The following is a 22,448-nucleotide window of genomic DNA, read 5'->3' as shown; positions in this document are numbered from 1 at the left end:
ACTGGACGAGCTTTGAAGTGTTTAAATCCTTTTGTAACACAAGAGTGTGTGTGTGAATGTTCGTTTGGGTTTTTTTTTTTAGTTTCTTTTTGGTTTTTTCTATGTGTTTTGTTGGTTTGGTTTTTCTTTTTTAATGTATCCGGGGCTCTGTTACAATACTGCACAGCAAAGACCAGGAAAAGAATAAATAAATACTTGGTATGCAAATCCTGGCACAGTGATGAGTGTCAAAATCTTGCCGCAGCACCAGAGGTTGAAGTGAAGAGATAAAAGCAAGAAGTTCAGAGCAAAGGCAAATTGTTTTCTTTAAACTCCTTCCAGAATCTGTAGTTATTGGCTGTTCAGACAGCGCACAAAGGAGGATTTCCTCTGGAGATAATAAGCACGGTGACATAAATCATCGAAAGAGAACATAGATTTATTTCTTTTTCTATTCATTTTCCAGCAAATTAACTCTGAATCAGTATGCTAAAAATTCATTCATCTCAAGCTTTTTTTAACCCTTTCCCTAGTAACATGAAATGAAAGCTTATTTTTGCTGCAGCAGCTCCTCTAAGGCACAGGGTGAACTGTTCTTCAAATCCAAGCCTGCCATGTGCTGCTCCCTTCCATTTTTATTAATTTTTATCTTGAAACAGAATACAACTTTTGGAACTGAGGAGGTATGTAGAGAAGGGCAAGTCCTGCTGGAATTTTCTCTTGCTTTCACAATTCCATTCTAATTCTTCTGGGTCTCCTTGCCTAAGAGTCAGTGTTTAAGAAGTCTGTAAAGCTGTGGCAATTTTCCACTGTGGTGGAGACTGGGGTGCTGCTCCCTGCGTGTCTTTTGCCCAGTCAAACCCAGGGATGCAAAGGTTAATGGTAATTTTCATTTAGGTGCACTCAAAGTTCAGCACAGACATGCAAAAAGCTCGGGGAGTTCAAATCTACGTACACACAGCAGCCTCAGAGCAAGGGGAAATTCACCTTCATGTCAGGCAGGTGGTGAGGCTACATTAAAATAGTTTGTAAAGCATTTGAATGTCCCAAGGGGCTGGAAACATGCAAGCTTATAAAAATAACTGCTGTTGGGGTTCAGCTGGTCAAGTTCCCTCTGTGACACAGCAAGTCCAGTTATCCCTATGGTTATCTCTGTGTTTGTGCTTTGACTCCAGCCATTACATAAGTTCTCTATATTTATTGCTAACCTCTTATCCTTCGAGTTAGCAAGCAGGCTTTGATCAGCTCAGAGGAGACAATATTGATGCTGGTTTAAAAAACAGAACAAAAAAAAAAAAACCCACCAACATACTCAGGATTTCTTGATTTTCCAGAAGCTGAAAAGTTTAACTCCCATTTTCTTTGTTGAGAGGGACAGTTTGCAAATGTTCAATGTTGGGGAAAGCAGCAGAAGGAAAGGAGACCCCTAAAAACATGGTTTATGGTGAAATTACCTGACAAGGCTTTGCTCAGCTTCAAAGGAGTAAGTGCTTGTCAAGGAAAAATTATCAACACAAAGGAACTCTCCTGAAGGAATGAAATGGTTTGAGCACTGAACTGTCTCATCTCTGTGAAAACTGAACTATACAAAACCACTAGTAGTTTTTGAAAAAGCTTACCCTTTTTTTGTGCAATGAATCAATTGATGGAATGCTGATTTTCCGAGTAAGTAGTGTGGAAATCAGTATATACAAATTATTAGGCAGTTCCACCTTATGAGTACATAATGTGTGCTTGTTCCTACAGGCAATAATTAGCTGCCCTTTGAAAAAAAAAAAATCCAAACCAATATTCCTGAAGAATGTGGCAAAGGAAGAAAGGAAACTAGATGCAGGCTCCTTCATTTCTTTGAGCTTAAATGTAGCTTTGCAGAGCAGCTGTTAAAGAAGGCTGTTCACCTTAGAAACCTCCATCAGTGGAATGACAGGAGTGACAGCTCGAGTGGAACATCTCTGTGGCCTCTCAGGACTTCGTGTAGCTTTTCCCACCCTGCTCTTCCTACCAGCAGGACTTTAAATGATTTACTAGGAAAACAAACCCTTCTCTTTGAGCTGCACAAGATTCTCTTCCTATCTGTTCCCAGCATGGAGCTTCTCAAAACACCAGGACATAGTTCTGTTTTCATCCAGAACACTGAAATACTTGCTCACATCTAGCAAATGAAGCACCTCTTTCAACTCAATCAGTGATTAATTCTGAGAGGGGAACTGCAGACACTAAATTAATCTTTTTACCTGATTTAGTTTTACTAAATAAACAGCCCCATAATGTAATTTTCTCAACCAGAGCTGCTATTTTCTGCCATTTTGTTTTGCTATTTTGAATGTGTTCTGTTCTGGCTCTATTTCATTTAACTTGGTGACAGTCATGCCTTCAGACTGTCCCCTTCACCCTGGGCATCCCACCAGTAAATCCATCACTCTTCCCAGAAAATAGATTATTAGCTGGAAATACATATCACAACATGCAAGAACACCAAGAGCAGACAAGAATGTACCTCCTCCTTAGCAGCATTACCCATTTTAACTTTTTAGTATTGGCAGAGTGGTGTCATTGAATGCAGGTTTTCTTCCATTTTTCCCTTCCAAAACATAAAAGTTCCTTTCCTTTCTCAGTTTAATTACCTGGCTGTGACTATGCTTTGCTGTAGACATCAACATTTATAATTGGATATTTTGTGTCCTGGGGGGTTGATATCAACTGTACAAGTTTATAACCTTGCAAAATGAAGAGTTTTGCTGTCGTGGTTGTAGATGTGCCTTTTCTAATGGATAATTTGCACTTTTCCATGTGGATCAGGATCACATTTGCTGCCGGTGCATCTGAGAAAGTCTGTCTGAATTATTTCTTCTGGCAAAGTAGCAAGAGTGTGTGAGTGAAACGTGCCTGGATGTGGCATCTTAAGACAGAACTATGCTGGAAATGTTCCTGCAGCTGTTCCTTGGGAAACATCTGTGGTGCTGGGCGTGGAAATTTGAGCATCTCTGTTTACCCTTCACAGAGCAATCTGTCTCTGTGAAACAGAGGTATAAATTATTGGGGAATAAGAGCAGGTCACTGTGCACCAGTGGACGTGAAATGACTAAAGGTTGTCCTTTGGAAAACAAGGGGGGAGATGGAATATTCCTTACTGGCACAGGAATAAGGTCAGCAAGACTCCACAAGATTTCCAGAATTCCAGCTGCCAGTTATTTCAGTAGGAATAACTGATCCACTAGACTGAAATTTTTCACATTTACAGTTGGAAAAAACCTTCCATCTGTGATAGTCTGTGTTTGTATAGTCTGATAAAGAGAAGAATATACCAGCTGATATGATTTCATAATCAGTGATTATCCCTATGCAAAGTATAGAAGACGTTGTCCCAAGATCTCAATTTTAGCAAAAGGCATACAAGAATTTAAGGCAGCCTAGGAAAGAAGAGAAAGTAGTATTTTGTTAGATGATTAAAGGGCTTCTCATCTTTTATGGAAAATGGAATGTTAAATTGGAAAATAAGTGTAAAATCACAAAATAAATTTACAATATCCAGTCCTTGTAGCTAAATGCTTCCTAGCAAATAATTTTACTCAGCAGTTGCCTAGTTCTACAGGCGGTGACTGCCTTTTTTTTTTTTTTTCTTGGTTTAACTTTTAATGACTAATTTAAATTCCATTTGTGCAGAATCCCTGCGATTTTGAAAACACCTCCTGAAATTATGCACAAACACCTTTCTAAAAAGAAAAAAAATCAACAAAACTTTCCAAAGCCTCAAGTACAACACTGCCTAGAATTATCCTGTCAATTAAATAAAAGAACCCACTTAAAGTAAGTGACAAAAATATACAGTGAATTAAATGCACCTTCCAGTAACAAATGATTATTAAAGGAGGCCTCTGAGCAAACTGCTGGTTCTGTGGTCATGCTTCGACAAGCAGCAGGCTATTGAAACACACAGCTGCTTTTCAGACAATTTAACTTGCACTGAAGGCAAATTACTGCCATTTGATGTCGTTCTCCTGGCTCCGGGAAGGTTCCCTGTGCCGCGGTGGGAGCAGCACTGGGGCTGCCCCTCCAGCTGCTGTTCCAATGCTGCCTGCACTGGCTGCCTGCAGAAAGTGTGGACGTGCACCTGGAGTGACGAGCTAAAAGAGTCAGGAAGTTGTATTTTATTAGACCTGAAGATGCAGTGTAGATTTCTGACAGTGACTGGAGTAGGAACCAGTGAGGACTAAGACAAAGGACACCTGTATCCACTCCCCACAGAAATCACAAATAATCGTAGTCACCGGGCAAGTTCTGAAGTGTGTCACAGATTTGGAGTCTTTCCTGCTTCCTTCCTTTTCCTCATGACCAGAGAGTGAAGTTTGAACAAGGTGGGGCAGCTACAACCCATGAGCCACAAAACTGCAGATATCCCTGCCTTGGCCCTGCTGAAGTCATCCCCAGGAGTGCCTTCCTTTGTGCTGTCTTTACATGGAAGTTTGCACTGGGGGCAAGGCATCTCCTTCCTCTTCTCATGCCAGAGCCATTTCCAAACCCTCCAGAATGGGATTTGATGATACTAAACAAATAGGTTGCACTGGACTCTTGCTGTTTGCTCCTGAGTGCTTTCTAGATATTTCCAGCTCTGTGTGTGGAGAGAGGCCTCCATGACAACACAGGCAGAGCATCGGGTTCAGCACAGAGCCAGCTCACTGCAGCCTTTTCCTCCTGCTCTGTCAATATCAGGGATCATGGAATTCTGTGGTTCCCAGCACAGTATACTTGGGCTCGCTCAGAGCCATGAAACAATAGGCAGGGGCCTGCCCCTGGTGTTATTTCTGGAACAGAATCCTTTTGTGTCAGTGAAAATTCTCAGTGAAGACTTGGAATTTCCTTCAAGAATCGAGGTTTTAGCACTGCCTGCAATTTAATTTTTAGCTGTGCTTTACAAGTTTCATGCCTGGGAATAAGAAAGAAACTGTTTCCCAGTAGATTTTTGGACTTCTCTCTTTTAGTAAACTCATCTTGAGAGTCTTGTCCCAGGACTGTGGTGCAGCTGTGCTGTTATAGGGGTTCTTATATAAATAAGGCAGCTTTTATTTTCACTAAGCATACTGTGTGCTATCAGTACCTGGCAGATTTATTTAAATTGAAACAGAGATTCTGTCCTAAACTTACTAAGTTTCTGTTGATTTGTGTTTGGGTGTTGTCAGCTCAAAATACTTTCTGCTCTGAGTTTCCTGAGCAAACAACGCTGGGTTTCTCCTTTCTGCCCCCTCCCTTCCTTATTCCAGCAGCTGTTTGGAACTCGGGGTGTGGTCTCTGGGAGATGCACTGTCACTGCTCCTCTCTGGGCTTGTCCTTTGAATCTCTTCCCTATTACCAACCTCCATTTAATCTCTTATCAGGATGCCTTGCTGTCCCTTTGGTCTCATGGGCAGCAAGCGATAAACCTGAATAAAGTCATTTATTTATGAATGCTGAGCTCGATTTCCAGGAGCACCAGGTGAGAGGTGTGGAATTACACTCCTCTGGGTAGATAGGAGCTGGACCAGTGGGAACATTGCTCCCACGACTACTGGAGGATCAAATGGCACTTCCCTTCAGGGGCTGCCGTCTGGGGAACAAGGTTTAAACTCTGACAGACTAATGAATCATCTCCCAGACTTGTTCCCTCCCGAAGGGCCTGGTGAGGGGAAGTCCATGCAAAGGTTTTGATATCTTTTATCCCCGAGGCACTGGTCCCGTTGCTCTTGAAGAAACAGAATCTGTAAATGGTTTCTCGGTGTGTTTTCTAATGTGTATTCTACCCGTGCCTTCTGCCTTCCAGGTGTCAGCACTGCTGCTGTCCTCCATACCAGAATAATTGGCCAGCAGTGGGGCACTCGGATTAATTAGTGGCTGTAAATTGCGTGGAGCTCTTTGGATAAGTGGTTCAAGGGAGCTGTTGTTCCAAGTGACCCCTGTTTTTCTTCCGTGGGTGTCCAGAGTGGGCAGACAATGCTTGTGTCTGGAGTGCTAATTACTCTGTGTCCCTTAATCACCACCATTTGTAATCCTATTTCCGGGTAGAAATCCACATGCCACAAGGCCCAGTCAACACCTCTGTATCATCATCCCCTGCCAGTTCAATACACAGTTCTCAGACATCCAGGACCATTCCTGGGGCACTTTGGGTTCCAACCCCAAGAATTCCTGGCATTCTTTGGGTTCCCAAAGAATGCCAGGAAGGAATTGCTGCTCTGTAAAGCACAGCACATTACAGAAGAGGTAAACTGTGTTTCCTCATCCTCCCCCCACATTCACACTTCCCCAAATCCCAAATAAATGCCACATTGAAAGAAAATTAGTCCTTGCATAAGGGAAAAAAATAGAAAACAGCAACAGATTTTGTTAGCTGACCTCACCATGACTCCTCCTTTGCCCACAACACTCCATTGTTCTGCCAGGTCCAGACAGTACAGGGAGCAGACTCATTTTCCCTGTTTTTAATCCCAAAGCTGCAGTCCATCACTTATGTTAAGGATCCTTAAGGTTTGTTGGGTTGGTTTTGTTGTTGTTGGTTTTGTTTTGTTTTGTTTTTTTCCTTGATCCTACTGAGCTGTTTTCAACAAGCGAGTTAATACTGAGGAACAAAGATGGGGCAGGGATCCCTCTCTCCTTACCTGGGAAATGAGCCATGCTCTGATAAGAGATTCCCCCCCCCTTAGGCTACATGAGATATGCAGGATAATTTTTAGAGTGTTCTATTAGGTTTAAATTAGTAAAGGGAAAGGCATGTATGTGTTCAAGCAGGTATCTGAATTGATACTCTTGGAGCTGTCACATGCTCTGTGCTTACAAAATGAACCTTTTTTGTCCTTTTAGGTAAACTGGAATACGTGTGTTCCACTATGTGCTTTCCTACAGCAGCTGGAGGAGGAAGAACATCCATTCTCCATCTCTGTGATGGTGAGATACACTTTGGAATGTGGGGAAGAAAAGAAGGGAGCAACTGCTGAGGGATTTGAATACCAGGGACTAGAGCTGAGACATTCATCCTGTAACCATTACCTGAATGATGTCACTGCATGGATCTGGTTGGAAGTTAGTTCCATTAACAGCAATTGCTCAAACTGGAGCAGATCCATGTCTAAAAACAGCTTTTATCCTCCCCAGAAATCAGTCCGTGTGCCAATTGGTTCACTGTGGAATGGGAAGGATGCTCAGGTATATCTGCTGGTATCTACAGGAACTCCAGCCCACATCAGGAATACCCTGGGGAAAAGTCGTGTGTGTTTATGAGAATCTCAGAGTCCTTGGCCTCAAAATAAACTTGAGGAAAGTGTTGGCCGTCATTGCTGGCATTGCACAGGGACTGTGCCTCAAAATAGAGCTTGGCAGAGCTCAGCACTGGTGATGGCTCAGTGGAGAAGGCGGATTTACTTTTCTAGCCTGTGACATTTCATAAACATTCTCTGCTTGTTGGAGCTGCAGAACCTCACCAGATCAAACCCAGCACTAATCTTCTGGAGTCACCTCCCCAGACTTTTGTCTCCAGTGTGTACACACATCCGATCGCTGCAGTTTCGGTTTGTCCTGGGACATTTATATCCCTTTGTGTTTGTCCATGAGCACGTTGGAACAGCCCCACAAATCCTCCACACAGTGATTTATTTTGTTTTATCTGGTCCTGAGGACTCCATTAAGCTGAGAAGCCCTTTGGTGCAGCCTTTGACTCAGGGGGTTGATCCACCACCTCCTTACTGACCCACTGGGCCTTGGATTCATTCCACAGGCAGGGAAGCTTGGAAGTGCACATCCCAAAACCACTGCAACACCGGGCTGCACAGAAATCTCTCCGGCTGAAGGGGTTTTAAATCCAGACGGGTGTTCGGAACCCTCAAGGAACATCATAAGGAGAGTTCCCACAGAGGTACAAAGAGTTTGACCCGCGGGGACTGAGCATCCTCAGGCTGCTCCAGTCAGGTCAGCGTTCATCTTTATCCTGTATCGCGACACTGGAGGGCTGTGGGACAGGCGGTGCGGGGACACGGGAGGGCTCTGGGACGGGTTCTGGACGCGGGAACGGTGTGGAATGAGGGTATCGCGACACTGGGGGGCTGTGGGACAGGCGGTGCGGGGACACGGGAGCGCTGTGGGATTGAGGCTCTCCGCCGCCACTCCCCCCCGCCCCCCCCGCCGTCGCCTCAGGGCGCGCGCGCGGGCTCGTCACCGTTGCCGGGGCTCGGAGCAGTGGGCGGGGCAGAGGCAGAACTCACCTGGCCAATCAGGACAGAATCGGCCTAGGTCGGCGGCCAATCGCCGCCGGTAAACAACACGCCCACCCGCGAGGCGGGGAAGAGGGCGGGACCAGCGGTATCGCTGGCCAATCAGCGGCTGGGAAGCGCGGGCCAATCCGAGGGCGGGAGAATTTGGGCGGTTTTTTCAAAACGGATGAGACGCTGCTGGTGTCCCTTTAAACGCGTGATGCGTCCCTCACCGTGTCCCTCCGCGCGGCCTCGCTGCCCCGCCCCACCCCAGCAGCGCTGTGCCCTCCCCCCTCCCGGCTGAGCTGGAGTTCCGTGGGCCGGCTGCGCCCTGCCCAGACCTCGGGGACCGGTCGGGGCACCGCGGGTGGGGGTGGACTTTTTGACTTCCGTGCACCGCCTCACCGGCGGGGATCGCTCCGCGCGGGACAACAGAAGCCGTGGGCGGAGACGCGACGCCGCCATCTTGGAGCGGGGCCGGGGCGGAGCGGCTGGTGATGGTGCCGTGACTGTGCCGTGACTCCCCGCGGGGGTCCAGGCCGCCCTGCCTGGATGCGGGCTCAGCGGCCGAGCCCACCCCCGTCGGCGCGGTGACGGGAGCCGGGCTCGCCTCCCCCTCCCCGAGCGGTGAGGGCCGCGGGGGGGGCCCGGTGTCCCCTCGCCCCGGGCCTGCGGGACCCCTTTGTTTCCCTGCTGCGGAGGGGAAGGAGGCGAAGGGAAAGGGAAGATGAGCAGCGAGGCGCTGTGGCTTTTCAAGCAGCTGAACCTCCATCTGGAGCTGGAGGGGCGGTTCCAGCCCCGAGAGAAGGGACTGAGCCTCATCGAGGGCGCCGCCGAGGTGGGTGAGGGCGTCGGGGGGGCTCCTCAGGGCAGAAGGCGAATTTCAGGAATTTCAGAGAAAATTCCGGCTAATAGAATTTAAAGTGCGTTAACTGCGGAAAGTTAATTCTTTTCTCTGTGTGCGCCGCTTGGCTTTTGTTCTAGTTCTATCTTTGTTTGTAGGTATTAACGTTACATTATCCAAGCGCTGCGACCTGCAGGGCAAGCAACATATTTAGGCGTTTAGCATTTATTGTTTAAACTTAAAGTGAGGACAGGAGCGAGGGGCTCTGTATTGTTTCCGTCATTGCAGCTTCCTGCATGTAATAAACGGGAACCACCGGCTTTTCACAGGCGATGTCTGGGGAAATGAACCCAGAAACCGCTCAGTACTGAGCAGCAGAACGTAAATAGACCATAAGCGTCTCCACGTTAACGACTAAAATTCCTTACTGAGTTCAGGGCAGGCTTATTATGTGCCTTCGGGTGCTTGTGAGTTGTCTAGGAACGACCTTAATATTTAACCAAAAAAAAAAAATATCCCTAAGTCTGCTTGTTTGTTGTGAAAGCAGAGCTGTTGCTTAAATATTGACGTGCAAGGCAGAGAGAACTGTGTGGTTATTTCTAAGGTCAGGAGTCACTGTGTATGCCTGCTCTGGGTGACTTAAATAAGTTTTAAATGTGTCTTAAAATAAGCAAGTGGAGAATAGGAAATGTGGTTGTGCTGGCTGTTGCACCAGTGAGACTCAGGACTGGCTGTAATCTCTGAACCGTGGGTGTGGTTTGAGTCCTAAGTGTCTAAATTTATCTTCTTTTCAAGTTAAGTAAAATAAAGTATTTAAGGAAAAAGATTACTTGTGTTTGATCCAAATAAAAGACGATTTTGGGAGTGAGGCACGGCGATTGCTGCTGCCACAGAATAATTCTGACTTTGCCTCTCTTGCCATAGAATGAAAACACTCTGTGTTCAAGACAAAGGAATGCCAAGGTGGAAGATCTTTGGAGCCTGACCAACTTCTTTGGATTTGCAACTGAAACGTTTGTTTTGGCTGTCAACTTTCTGGACAGATTCTTGGCTCTTATGAAGGTATAAGTGTGGCTGTTGATTCATTCTGTGCATTCAGCAGCAGCTCTGAGGTCTCCTTTGTCAGCCTGGAGTTGAGTGCAGTTCCTTTTACCTCTAAAGACAAGCAGCAGCTTGATTTGCTTCCTCTAATAAATCTGTAACCATCACCGTGTAGATATCTGAGAAAGGCAGAATTAAGGGAAACAAACCAGTAAGTGTTAGAAGCTGTTTCTAAGCTTAGCTTAGCCTTGGGACAGACACCGAGTGATCATTTCCTGGTTGTTTTTGTCGTGTTTGTGCTGCTTTAAGGCACAAAGCTTGGACCTCAACCAGTTCCTCATTATTAGATCAGCAGAAAAAGCGAAGTTGCGTCAGTTCTCTGGTCTGGCCGTCCTTGAGGTGGCACAAAATGTTACAGTGGTGGAGGGGAGAGAAGAGCAGGGGCAGGAACAAGCTGTGGAGGGCTGGGGCTGCCCGGAACAGGCTCAGACTGGATTTGTGTGGGCTGTGACCGAGGGTGGGTGAGCACTGCCGCTTGGAGGAGCAGGGAACTGCACTTCCCACCGCGATTTATTTGTGTAGTGCTGGGGAACAACCTGAGGAGAGGCTGCTCAGCTGTCAGACTTCACTTCCTCAGCCCCAGCAGATCGGTGCTTGCTCCAGCTGAAGTGATGGAACCGGTTATGGCTGGAGGGGTGTAGGAGCTGGCCCACACCAGGTTCAGTGGAGATCAGCAAGTCTGGGGCTGTAGAACTGTGGGTATTCCAAGCACAGGTGCTGTTTACCACAGTTGATGGGGGGATGATGTATTCATGGTGCTTGCTGTGGTTTTTAGGTGAAACCGAAGCATTTGTCTTGCATTGGAGTCTGCTGCATCCAGCTGGCCGCCCATGTGGTGGAGGAGGAATGCAACATCCCATCTGCTCACGAGATCATCCGGATCAGCCAATGTAAATGCACTGTGTCCGACCTGAAACGGATGGAAAAGATAATTTCAGAAAAATTGCACTTTGAATTTAAAGCTACTACTGCCTTAACCTTCTTGCACTTGTACCATACTATTGTACTCTGTCATACCTCAGAAAGGTGAGTTGGTGGTGTTTGCTGAGCCCTTTTGAATTCCCTCTGAAATGATTGCAGCCTTGGCAGTAGAGGAGGCAGCTCCTCAGTTTTTGCTTCCTGGCAAGGGAACGCTTGTTGATCCAGCCCCTTCTTCTCTTGGATGTCTCACAGGAAAGAAGTATTGAATCTGGACAAGTTGGAAGCACAGCTAAAAGCTTGCAACTGCCGTCTAGTCTTCTCTAAAGCAAAAGTGAGTAGGAGCAGTTGTTTGTAGCTTCTGAGAAGGTTTGTGATGGCTCTGGTGCTGAATGCTGTTTTCTGGTCCTTTTAGCCATCTGTCCTGGCCTTGTGCCTTCTCACTCTGGAAGTTCAGACGCTGAAATCTGTTGAGCTATTGGAGATCCTTCTGCGTGTCCAGAAGCATTCAAAGGTGAGTATTTTCAGTGGATTGTTTTCCCAGTTGTTTGGACTGACACTGTTAAATGATGGGTGATGTTACATTTAGGGGACCCCCTTAAATGGGTCCCTAAATGTGTTCTGACAAATTCTGTTAGGCTGGAAGAAGCAGTTAAAAACCAAGCTTAAATGTATAAAATCAGAGGAACTGCTGACCCAATGTGTATACAATGTACACTTTAACAGGCAGCTGATTGACCTCGTACAGCTCTGGCTGTATGTTCTGGAGAAACTTCCAGTCTGTTCTGTGACTGCTGGGCTGGTTATTCCTTTAGCCTGAATAGTTAGACCTGAGAAAATGGCTGGAGCTGTGTCAGGGGAGGGTTAAGCTGGGGATCAGGAAAAGGTTCTTCCCCCAGATGGAGGTCAGGCACTGAACAGGCTTCCCAGGGAATGGGCACAGGATGGAATTGGTGAGGTTGTCCTGTGCAGGGCCAGGAGTTGAACTCCATGATTTTTGGATGCTTGTGGGTCCCTTCCAGCTCAGGATATCCTATGAACTAAAATAGGATTCATGGCCTTGAGCTGCATGCTGCCTCTTGATGGTCTAGAAGCAGATTTTTGCAGTCAGATTGAACAACCCCAGTTTCTTAAGGGACGGAAGTAGTTCCTTAAAATACAATATTGCTTGATTTTAAAATGGTGACTTAAATTTTTTCTTTCATTTTAAAGTAGTTCAAAAAAATTTTGCTTCCATTTGAGAATGGAATTTAAAAAAAATCATTTCATTTTAAAATAGAATGACCTTTGTTTCATTCCTCCTTTGGAAGTGATAATGAAAATGATAACAAGGGCTGACAGGCAAACTGTCAACCTAACTCCACCTTGAACAGGGACTTGTCTGGAAGGTGTGTAGGAGTTGGTAGTTCACCTTCAAAAGCAACTTTGACAAAGGTATCACAATTATGACTCATTTCTATCTTGACTGAAGTTTTTTCCAGGTGTTTTCCAAGAAGATAAAATGGAGGGAGGAGTTATTCTTGGAGCCTGTGTGTTACGGACTAACTAACTTCTAGGGTTTTTTGGTGTTTTGTTTCTTGGGTGTTTTTTCAGATAAGTGATAGTGACTTACTTTACTGGAGGGAACTGGTCTCTAAATGCCTGGCAGATTATTCTTCTCCTGAATGCTGCAAGCCTGATCACAAAAAATTAGTTTGGATTGTTTCCAGACGTACAGCCCAAAACCTGCAAAACAGTTACTACAGTGTTCCTGAGTTGCCAACGATCCCAGAGGGTGGATGTTTCAATGGAAGCGAGAGGTTGGTAACACTTGGCTGCTTCATTTGTTGGGAATTCTCCTTTTCCTGTAGTGGTCATGGCAACTCTGTATAAGTATGGCTTAATCACTGCTGCTTGGGGAAAGAAAACCTGCTAGCTCCGAGAATATTGATGGGCTTGGAATATGTCTTCAGCAGATGGAAAGAAGGGTGAACTGCCTTTTTGGTGTTGGGTGGGGGGGAGGCACTGTTAGCTTTAAGGTAGGAAGGCTTGCAAAAGTTTTCAGTCTGCTGAAGGAATTCATGTTTGGTGTCTGGAACACTGGCTTCTTGATCGGTAGGATGATGTTGGCATCAGGAGAGTTGTGCCTTGTTAGGATTTCAGCTTTAGGAGCCTTAAGGAGCTTTAGGCTGAGGAGCATTTAATGTGGGATGTTGCCACTAGGAACAAAAGTGTGTGAGCAGCCCAAGGATTGAAGAGTACTTTGCCACTTTGAAGGGGTTGTGCTTTGTTAAAATTACCTTTCCCCCTGTTCCTTCTAGTGAAGACTCCTGTGAAGACATGAGCAGCGGGGAAGAAAGCCTTAGCAGTTCTCCTCCGAGTGATCTGGAAGGCACCTTCTTCTTTGAACTCAAACCTAAACCCAAGTGGCAAACTCTCAGCTGTCGGTCTTAGCACTGAGTATGGATTGTATTAGCTTGAAGTTCTGAATGCACCCTAGAGTCTTTTGGCAATAATAAATGAGGTGGTAATCTGTAAACTGTATTAAGGCAAAACTTGCTGTGGTATATCAATGCTTCGAATGCCTGCCTTGATTTTTCTGTTGTTGTAATTTTAAGAAATTAAAAAAAAAAAAAAAAAAAAAAAAAAAAAAAAACCCAAAAAAACCCCACTCTTTCAGGTCCCCAGATCAGCAAAAAAAAAAACAACAAAAAAAAAACCATACAACAACAACAAAAAAAAGTTGTACAGTTCTGTTGTCAACAGCCATGAATGTAGTTCTGTACCTGGTGGTCCAAAACCCTCAGCAGCTCAACACCTCAGTTGATTTCAGGGTCTTACCTGAGAAGCATGGAGCAAGAGTGAGAAGCTTTCGTGAGATTTAAACCGGAGGCTCTTGGTTAATGGAAGAAATTTGCTCCATGGAGTCAGTCAATCAAGGGAGAGGCCCAAGAGGAGCTGTGCAGTTGTGCTGGGATGTTCTCAGGAGCCAACATGATAGAATCCCAAGCTTGGCTTGATTTCAGTGTTGACCCTGCATCGAGCAGGAGATTGGACTGCAGTCCCTCTCCAGGTCACCTCCACCCCTTGGTATTCTGGGATTAGATCCAAGTGGCTGAGTGGGTTACACGGAACAGTGTGTGGACATAGTGCCAGGCTGGAATGATTCACTCTCCAATAGGCTGAACACTGAAACTGCTTTTCCTTTTCAGCAGGGTCTTGACTTGTGTACTCCAAGTAGCAATTTTTGAAGCTTGGCTTTTATAAACTTCAGGGATCCGTATTTCACACCAGGAGTATGTGTGGTAAGCAGGAGGTTTCTAGTCAATATAGTTTTCACTTTGAGGTAGTATAAATTGTGTGGCCAGGAGTAATTCCATGTTTTCTTTAGTACAGATATTTTTACACTGAAATTCACATTGTATACTTCAGTGTGTTTCAGATCTTAACATATCAATCCATGCTATTAGCTTAGACTTCTTAACTTGGTAAACCTTGCTAAGTCTACATTCCTTTGAATATTTAACCCTTGTAGTTGTTTTTCAGTATATTCATGTTATTGATTGAGTCATAATCAGACTTGTTTGCATGCTGATGTAAAGCAGTTAGTGTGGGAGAAGTTGAAATTATGCAGTAAAATAATCAGGTAAATGTGATGGTGAAGTAGTTAATGTAATGGTTTTTCTTCTGAACTTTGTTATCAAAGCACAATTTCCAGTCTCATTGTGTTTCTCCCTGGTGAGGACATGGCTAAAGCAGACTAAAGTAGCTCAGAGTAACGGTGTGAGTTGTGGTGGTGCCAAAGTAGAAATGAAGGAGCAAACAAGCTAAAAGCTGTTTCGTAGGTGCAAGCATTGCTTTAGAAAGGTAAGAGTGATGCTGTAAGTCCATAACTGTTATGTGGTTTCAGTTTTCTAAAAACACAAGAGTTTACAAAAAGTGTATATGAAAATGTAAATTAAAAACAGAAAATGTACAGAAAAAATTTTAAAAAAGGCAGAAAATACTGTATTTTTTTACATCGTATGTAACTTTTTGTAGGTCTGTGGCATGTAGATAGTAATTTATTGTGTACTCTGTATGATACAAATACTGTACCTCTGAAGACTTCTTGCTGCAAGTCTCTGCTCACTTCAGGAGTGCTTGGGTAAGGAGCCTACTGAGTCTTGTTTCAGTTGAGAACAAAAATAAACCAAGTGCTGTATTTGTTACCTGCTGTGAGTGGCGGTCAGTTTCTTGAAGCTTTTGGCTTCCTTTTTTTTATGCTGTGCAGGGTGTGCGACCCCACAGCTGAGTTCCAGCTTTCCCAGGGGTTGTGGCAAGAAAAAGGGGAGACTGCACAGTTCCAGATGGAAATCTCACCTCAGCTTTGCTCCTGCTGGGATGAGGTAGCCTGTGCTTATCATGAGTGTTGTGCTTGGCACATTTGCACATCCAGAGCTCCTACTAAGGGTTAAGGGTTGTTCCAGCTGGATTCTTCTTGGTTCTGCAGGAATTGTCCTTACTGGTGTTCTTTACAGTGAAACCTGGTCTTGGGCTGTGTCTGCATCTTCTCAGTCCAGAGCACTTGCAGGAGCTCATCAGAGGCCCAATCAAGCTCGTGTCCTGCATGGAAATCCCTTCTGGCTGGTAGCTCACACCTACCTCTGAGAGCCCATGGGGGGCTGCGGCTGCTCCTGCCGGGGCTTGGCTTGGGGCTGGCGGAGCAGAGGCTGCTGCTGTCTGCTGCCAGTGCTTGGAGCACAAGACACACCTCCAGCTGCCCTTTCCAAGGTGCCTGCTTGGGTTGCCTCACCCTCATGGCTGGGGAGTCGGCCAGAGGCACCTGCACTGTGGATGGGCTCCGGGGGAAGGTGTGAAGCCACAGGCTGTGTCCTGGGATTGCACAGCTTGGGAGACTTAATGAGGCTTGAGGTGTGCCATTCAGCCCCTTTCAAGTTGGTTCCACAGAAATAAGTCGGCTTGGGAGAAGGCTGTAGGTTTCACTTCTGTGATTGGAACGTTGTAGGCTCAACTTTGATTTTGCCAGGTCAGGTAGATGTGGATCCCCCCAAGGGAGTTTGCCTGGCTTCCCCCAAAGAGTGGGGATTTTGGTGGTTGGCTTGTTTGCAATAGCAGAGGTGTGCATGGCTTTTAAGTGCTGTTTGGGGCTTGCCTGTACCCAGTGGTGGAGCTTGGAAGGCTTGCGGTCACAGGAGTTTGAATGCGTGCTCATTTTCATAACTGCTCTGTCAGTAAGACTGGCTTGGGTGGGGGCTGAGGAGGCTGAAAGGCAATGTTTTTGTGGGGAGGCCATCCCCTGAAACAACTCCTAGCTGTGTCCAGTTTCTGGGATGTTATTTCCTGTGCTGCTGAACCTATTGGAAGCATGAAAGTTCACACAGGTTTCTGAGAGCATCTTGAGATGTCATCCTACTGCTCTCCTGTGGCTGGACTGGGCCACAAGGGATCTGTAGTGGAAGCACTTCTGTTCCTGGTGAGTTGTCATTCCATAATTAAATAATTATAATAATGGCCTTTTAAACAGGAAACTTGACTTCCCCACCACTCAATTACATATGACAAGTGACGCGCAGCAATAAAGCATAAAGCGTTCCAGAGTACATCAGTGTGTTCAGGCCCCGGTGTTTAACAGCTCCCCCTTTTTTTCCTGATGTGATAAGAAGAATATTCCTGTCAGTCAGAGCTTAGAGCACTCTGTGCACTTAGAGCAAACACACTAAAGGAGAGAGGAAAACTGAATGGTCTTGGACCATCTCTTTGCTTGGACAAACAGGTGAATGAGTTATTCTTGTGATCCCACTTGGTTGTCAGGGCTTTGAAGCTCAGCAAAATGGGAATTAGTAAATACTCGGCACATATATAGTATTATTTATCTTAAAATACATGTTGCAGCTGTGGAGTGTCACATGGCTGTGCTTTGTGGTGTAAGCCTGTGGCTGGTGTAGTACATCTACTGAAAGCAGAAAGTTGCCATAACAACTGAATGAAATCAATTAGAGTAATAAGTAATTAAAATCTCATCCTCAGTGTTGCATAAACATAGCATTTTGCTCATGAATTTTTTGTGATCTTGCCTCTAGACCTGTACGTTCTGGTTCTGATTTGCAATCTTAACCATTTTTGAATTAATGAAGCATTTAATTTCTCCTTCAAAGAGTGCTGGTGGGGTTTTTTTTGGCTGTGGCAAGTAGGTTCCTCATCAGAGACGTGAACAGTGTTAAACTTCTAAATGGAGGAAATGTTTGTGATGGGATTTCCAGAGCGCTCGGCACTGGCTTTATTTCCACACAGTGAAGTCGAGAAGAAGAGTAGGCTGTGGTCTAGGGTAATTTTGTCCTGGGCCTAGGAAGGCAAAGGCAGATCCTTCCTCTGCTACACACTTCCTTCGTGACCTTCTGTACATTCCTGACCCTCTTGCTTCCTTTGTTCCTCTTGTAGAACAAAGCCAGGAATAGCTCCTTGCTGTAGTGCTCGGTTGTCAAGGATAAATCAGCTCAAACCAGGGAATGGGCAGAGCTGTTGTGGATAGGTGGGATGTTTGAGGGCCCCTAGGGAAGGAGGGTTTGCAGACTGTTGGCTTTGCAAGGGCCTGTGGGCTTGCTCTGCAAGGATTTTGTGTGGCTGAGGGTCAAATCTTTCAAAGGTCAGAGTGCAGTTTATAATCCAGAGTCTCCAGGGAACTTTGGAAAACATGTCTGCTGTCCAAATAGCGGTCTTGTCATGTACAGCGCCTGAGTCAGGGATTTAGGAAGCCTTTGGTACCCAGAGCTCAATTATTAACTCTGGTAGGGAACAAAAGCACTGGAGGTGATCCCTGGCTTTCTCCTGGCAGGATGACAGAAGCCAAGGCCAGTGGTCTGAGGGTTTGTGCCACGGGTGATCTGAGGCTGGGTGTGGTGTCTGTGCCAGCTCTTGGCCCAAGATATTGGCACAGTGTATCCACAGGTTATCTGTGTAGTGCCTTGTGCTTCCTCAGCTTTTATTGTTCCATTCAGTGTTATCTTGCCACCTTTATCCTGCATGGGCATTTGGGAAAAGGCCCACAGCCAGTGCTATAAATGCAGCGTGAGCTGTGTGTGTCAGCTGAGAAATAAAACAGGGCTCCCTTGAAGGAATTTGGGTTTATTCTCGTCTCAGAATGGGCACTTGGATTGGTTACCTCCACAGCCTCCAACTGCCACTGGAGCAGCTGTTGGAACATTCTTACAGGCTGAGGTTGGGGAGTCACTCTGATTCCCTGTTAGTTTTCAGGGTGTTTTCTTGAACACGGAGCAGGCGATGATGTTTTCTCCTCTGATCCATGTGCAGGGACACTGTGTGGCTCCTAGTGCCTGTGAAAACATGGATTTCTATGCTCCAGTGGGAAAATCCTGTGCAGGATTTATTGTGCCAGGCAGTAGGGAAGGCAGAATCATACATGTCGAGTGCTTCTCCATAGTTAGCTGAGTGCTGGACAGCTGTTGCAGCTGTAACTTGTGCTCTTGTGCTTGATTTTCAATATGAAAGATTGGGATGCTTTGGATTTCTGTGGGAAGCAGCTGAAGGCTTGCTTGGCGGTCAAATAAAATCCTATTTAGGCTGTATTGATGTACATTTTAATGGTGTTTATCTGGAAATTCACAGTACTGCCGCACTTGTTGGAGAGAGACTTTGTGCAGTGGAGAATTCACTGACTGTCCTTCTCTGTTTAACGGGCCTTGCCCACAGTTGCCATGGAAGCCTTGCCTTCGGCATGCCCTTGGGATTCATCCCTGAACAAAAGGTCCACCTGGAGTCACAGGGCTGCACTCTTCCTATATAGCTTTGCATCCTCAGAGGGTGAAAGCCCTGCTGGCTCTGGTCATAAATCATTTTTCTGCGTCACCGGGGTCTAAGCTTTCATGTTACTCTTCCTTCAGATCCTTTCAGGCCCATCTTTCAGATGCTGCAGCGTGTGGGGCATTTCAGTGTGCACTGGCCATTGCTGCTGTGGGAAGAGTTTATATCTTTTGGTATAATTTCTCGAGCTGGCTGCAGGGAATAACTTATTTTAATAAGCAGTAGCAGGTGACAGTGCTCTGTCATCCTTCACTCAACTGACGCCCTGTGTGCCTTGTTACATAAAAGGCAAATAAAATGCTTTGTCTTGCTCCTCGGAGGTGTTGGGTCCTCAACCCTGGAGAGCAAAGTCCTTTTTCAAGTGGCTGACATCAGCACAGACTTCTGTGTCCTTCCTCTTGTCCCTGCCTCAAACCCAACCTCAAGAGGCTATGTTTGGAGAAGTGTGTCTGTGCCATGACAATTTACCCAGCTCAGTAAAGCTGCTTTCCCACCAGCTTGGAAAGCCCCTGACATCTGTGTGCCAGGCTGGGCGTGGTCATTTGTCAGGCTGAGTCTTCTGGTGTCACTCTTGGCTACAGAACAGTGAAAGGGCTGGATTAGTCCTTCTGTTGTGGTGTCACCCAGGGATACCAGGATTCACTTTTTCTGGAAAAGCTGAGGTAGGGAGCTACAGAGGCAGGCTTTTGCCACAGATCTTTCAACACATGTGCAATAAATCTTTAGTCTGGACCACATCCAGTCTGTGCTCCAGCTGCCAGTCCACCTCATGGGATCCTGGAAGCACCTCATCCAGGCTGGCAGGTCACCTGTCACCCCCACCAGTAATCCAGATTGGACTCCAATTGTACAGTTTGCTGTTGGAGCAGGGATTGCTCCTTCAATAAGATGCATATAGGTATGGAATTCCTTGGAAAGTACTGCTCAAGTAGGACTGATCAAGTTCCCAGAAGAGGGGATTTAGGGAGGCTGTTGGGATTGCCCGACAAGAACAGCATTTTTCCTCCTATGTGCAGAGAGGGTGATTTTTCCAGTCACTGCATGCCTTCATCTAGCTCTGCTTTCTGAAGAGATTTATGAGCTCCAAAATTCATGTCTTGTACATCTTAGGGTTATCCCAAAGGGAAGACTTTGGATATAAAATACCTAATCAGCACCTGGGTTTTGCAAATGTTAGCTTGAGCAAGTTCTTCTCTTTAGTAAAAGGTTTTTTGAAACAAGCAAGCAAAGGTGTCCTGCCTCCCTGTGGGCTAAATGAAAATTAAGTCAGAACGCTCCCAAACTTCAGGAAGTCTGAAATTCAAATCTGCACTTGGGCCAGAGTCTTGATTTCCATTTCAGAAGTGGAAATACCCTGCTGTAGATTGAGCCAGGAGTAATTGGCCAGACCTTGTGTCTTAACAGAAAGTTTTGAGCAGACAGATAGAAGGAAAGATCACAAAGTGTGAGATGGAGAATCTCTGTTCGACCATTTTATCTCAAGTCACAGGCATTTTTAGAGCAGACTGGCAGTGCTGGTTGTACGTGCAGGGAAGAGGATCTAGGCTGGAGCATGATTTCCAGGGAATGGGGTTTAGGAAAGCTATTTCCTATGCCTTAGCAAAGCCAGAGAAAGATAGATTCTCTGGGTATAAGATTTTATCACTAAAGGCCTGAAAATGAACTCTTCTAAACACATTTGGAAAGGTACCTGAGTGTGATGGCTTATTTGAACCTCGTGATAGCATTTCCATGCCCTCCTGGGGAAAAGGAACCTCCCTGACAGATAACTCATCCAGGACAGAGGTTTTCAAGTGCAGCCTGCAGGGCACTGGAGGCTTGACAAGCCTCTACATGCAGCCTGTCAGGGGATTTCTTTTAAACCAAGGCATTGTGTTTATCTGGGCTATTTATTGCACTGTGGGGAAAGGAGACAGTCACCCTGAAGTCACTCAGGCCTGGCAGCCCCTTGATGGAGAGAGGGACTGGGAATGGGACTAATCCTGTGGGAGGGCTTTTCCTAGCAAGAACTTGCTACAGCTTTCTTTAGGTCTGAATAAGGGCACTTTGAATATTTTTCAGTGCCTACTGAGGGTTGTAATGACTTTTCTGAACTCTCTTTCTGGCTGCATCTGTCCCAGGTAGCCTGTCCCAAAGTGGCTGGAATAGTGAGAAAACACCTCTTTTGCAGTGTGTATCCTCTTTATCATGGTTATAGAGAAAAGCAAGCTCAGAGCTGCATCTGGGTGGAAATACGAACAGCTTGGAAAAGTCTGTTTGCAGAGCCCCTTCAGCCCTCAAGGCTGTGTAAAATGGGTCACTGGAAGTGTGTGAGCAGAATGAAAGGAAAGGAAAGCCTGTTAATCCTGGGGTTTTTGGCTCCTTGGGCACAAATTTAATGTTAAGCTACTTTCTGACTTCAGGGATTGGGACGTGTTAAAAGCTTTGCTACAAAGAGGGGAGAGAGCAGCAAGGCATAAATTAAAGGGTACTCCTGTGCCTCTGAAAGCAGCTGTGATTTAGTGATTTTACTAAAACATTTGAGAAGGCATGGCAGAAGCCTCTCAGAAAGGACTCTGAGGGTAAAATGTCAGTAACTTGTCTTCTAATTAGCTCAACTCATTTCCACCTGCCTCCCATCACTAGGTAGCTGAGGAAGGCAGGGAAAGGAGCTTCCCCCTCTTGCTCACCTGCTCAGCTGGGAATGCTTTGCAAGGAATTGGGCAGCATGGCTGTTCCAGGCTGAGCCCAGGGGCAGAGAGGCTGCCGTTGCAGTGAGCTTCCTGCTGCTTGTGGGAGAGTCAGGGAGCAGGACCACCTTTCTCAGCAGAGCAGCCTGGGAAGCACAGTCTGGCTCCAGAGGTGACAGGCCTCCTGCTGCACTGCTCCTCTCACAGCTGCTGATGTGGTCACACTTCCCTGTGTAAATACACACAGTTTTTCTAATTGTTTCGCTGTGGTTACCTGGTGGCTCTTAGTGAATTGCAACAGGAACTTGTTTATTCACAGAAATACGCCTTGGCCTCACCTTGTTTCAGGAGTAAGGAGAAGTCTCTGCACAGTGTTTCTGGTGGCCAGGTGTTGTCAGGCAGTACTTTGAAGAACATAGGCTTGTTGGTATTAGTGAAACTTGTCATGGAAGCAGTGGAGTTGAAATTTACTCCTTGTTAGAGTTCTGTGCCAACCACAGTTTTCTAACTGGTTGAAAAGATGGTCTTAAGGGAAGAGTTTGTTTTCTCTAATGAAGTTGCAATGTGGAGAGCAGTTGTTAGTCTGTTGTGAACTTACAACAACAGCCTCGTGGGTTTCTTGTGTCTTGTTTCTTCTGGTTTGTTCTTTCTGGGGAGAGGTTTAAGATTTTGTGTGCCTGACCAGTCTTGTCATGCTGGAAGTAGAAGGATAATGAGAGAATGAGTGGAGGAAGGAGCAGAGCCAGGATTCTGGGTTTTTTCCATGCAAACTTTCCCATTGTGTTTTTGAACCAGCCTGTCTTTCTCAGTGAAGCAGCATCTACAGAACTGAGGTTTAGGGTTAGGACAGCGTGTTTATGTCCATTTTAAGTACTTGTAACTTGCTATGGCTACCTCATCCCTAGATAGTGTCCAAAGCCAGTC

At 45.8% G+C, this 22,448-nt stretch overlaps 2 protein-coding genes across 2 annotated transcripts in view; both read left to right on the top strand.

Moving 5' to 3' along the window:
* SEPTIN11 (septin 11) overlaps nt 1–6,878 on the top strand; it is an 80,742-nt gene extending 73,864 nt beyond the window's left edge. The window contains exon 10 of the mRNA XM_083862123.1: nt 6,811–6,878. Within this exon, the coding sequence (XP_083718249.1) occupies nt 6,811–6,814 (4 nt within the window). The 3' untranslated portion in view covers nt 6,815–6,878. The remainder of the gene's footprint in view (nt 1–6,810) is intronic.
* A 1,797-nt stretch (nt 6,879–8,675) lies between these two features.
* Nucleotides 8,676–15,245, top strand: CCNG2 (cyclin G2). The gene is made up of 7 exons (XM_083861059.1): nt 8,676–9,030; nt 9,961–10,098; nt 10,913–11,163; nt 11,311–11,389; nt 11,471–11,569; nt 12,649–12,854; nt 13,356–15,245. Exons 1-7 carry the CDS (start codon nt 8,920–8,922, stop codon nt 13,486–13,488), a joined length of 1,017 nt encoding a protein of 338 aa, XP_083717185.1. The 5' UTR covers nt 8,676–8,919; the 3' UTR covers nt 13,489–15,245.
* The last annotated feature ends 7,203 nt before the right edge of the window (nt 15,246–22,448 follow it).

The sequence above is a fragment of the Zosterops lateralis genome, assembly GCF_965231275.1.
Source record: "Zosterops lateralis genome assembly, chromosome: 5".
Classification (NCBI taxonomy): domain Eukaryota; kingdom Metazoa; phylum Chordata; class Aves; order Passeriformes; family Zosteropidae; genus Zosterops; species Zosterops lateralis.
Note: the sequence above shows the minus strand (reverse complement) of the source record. Positions and strands in the feature narration are given on the sequence as shown.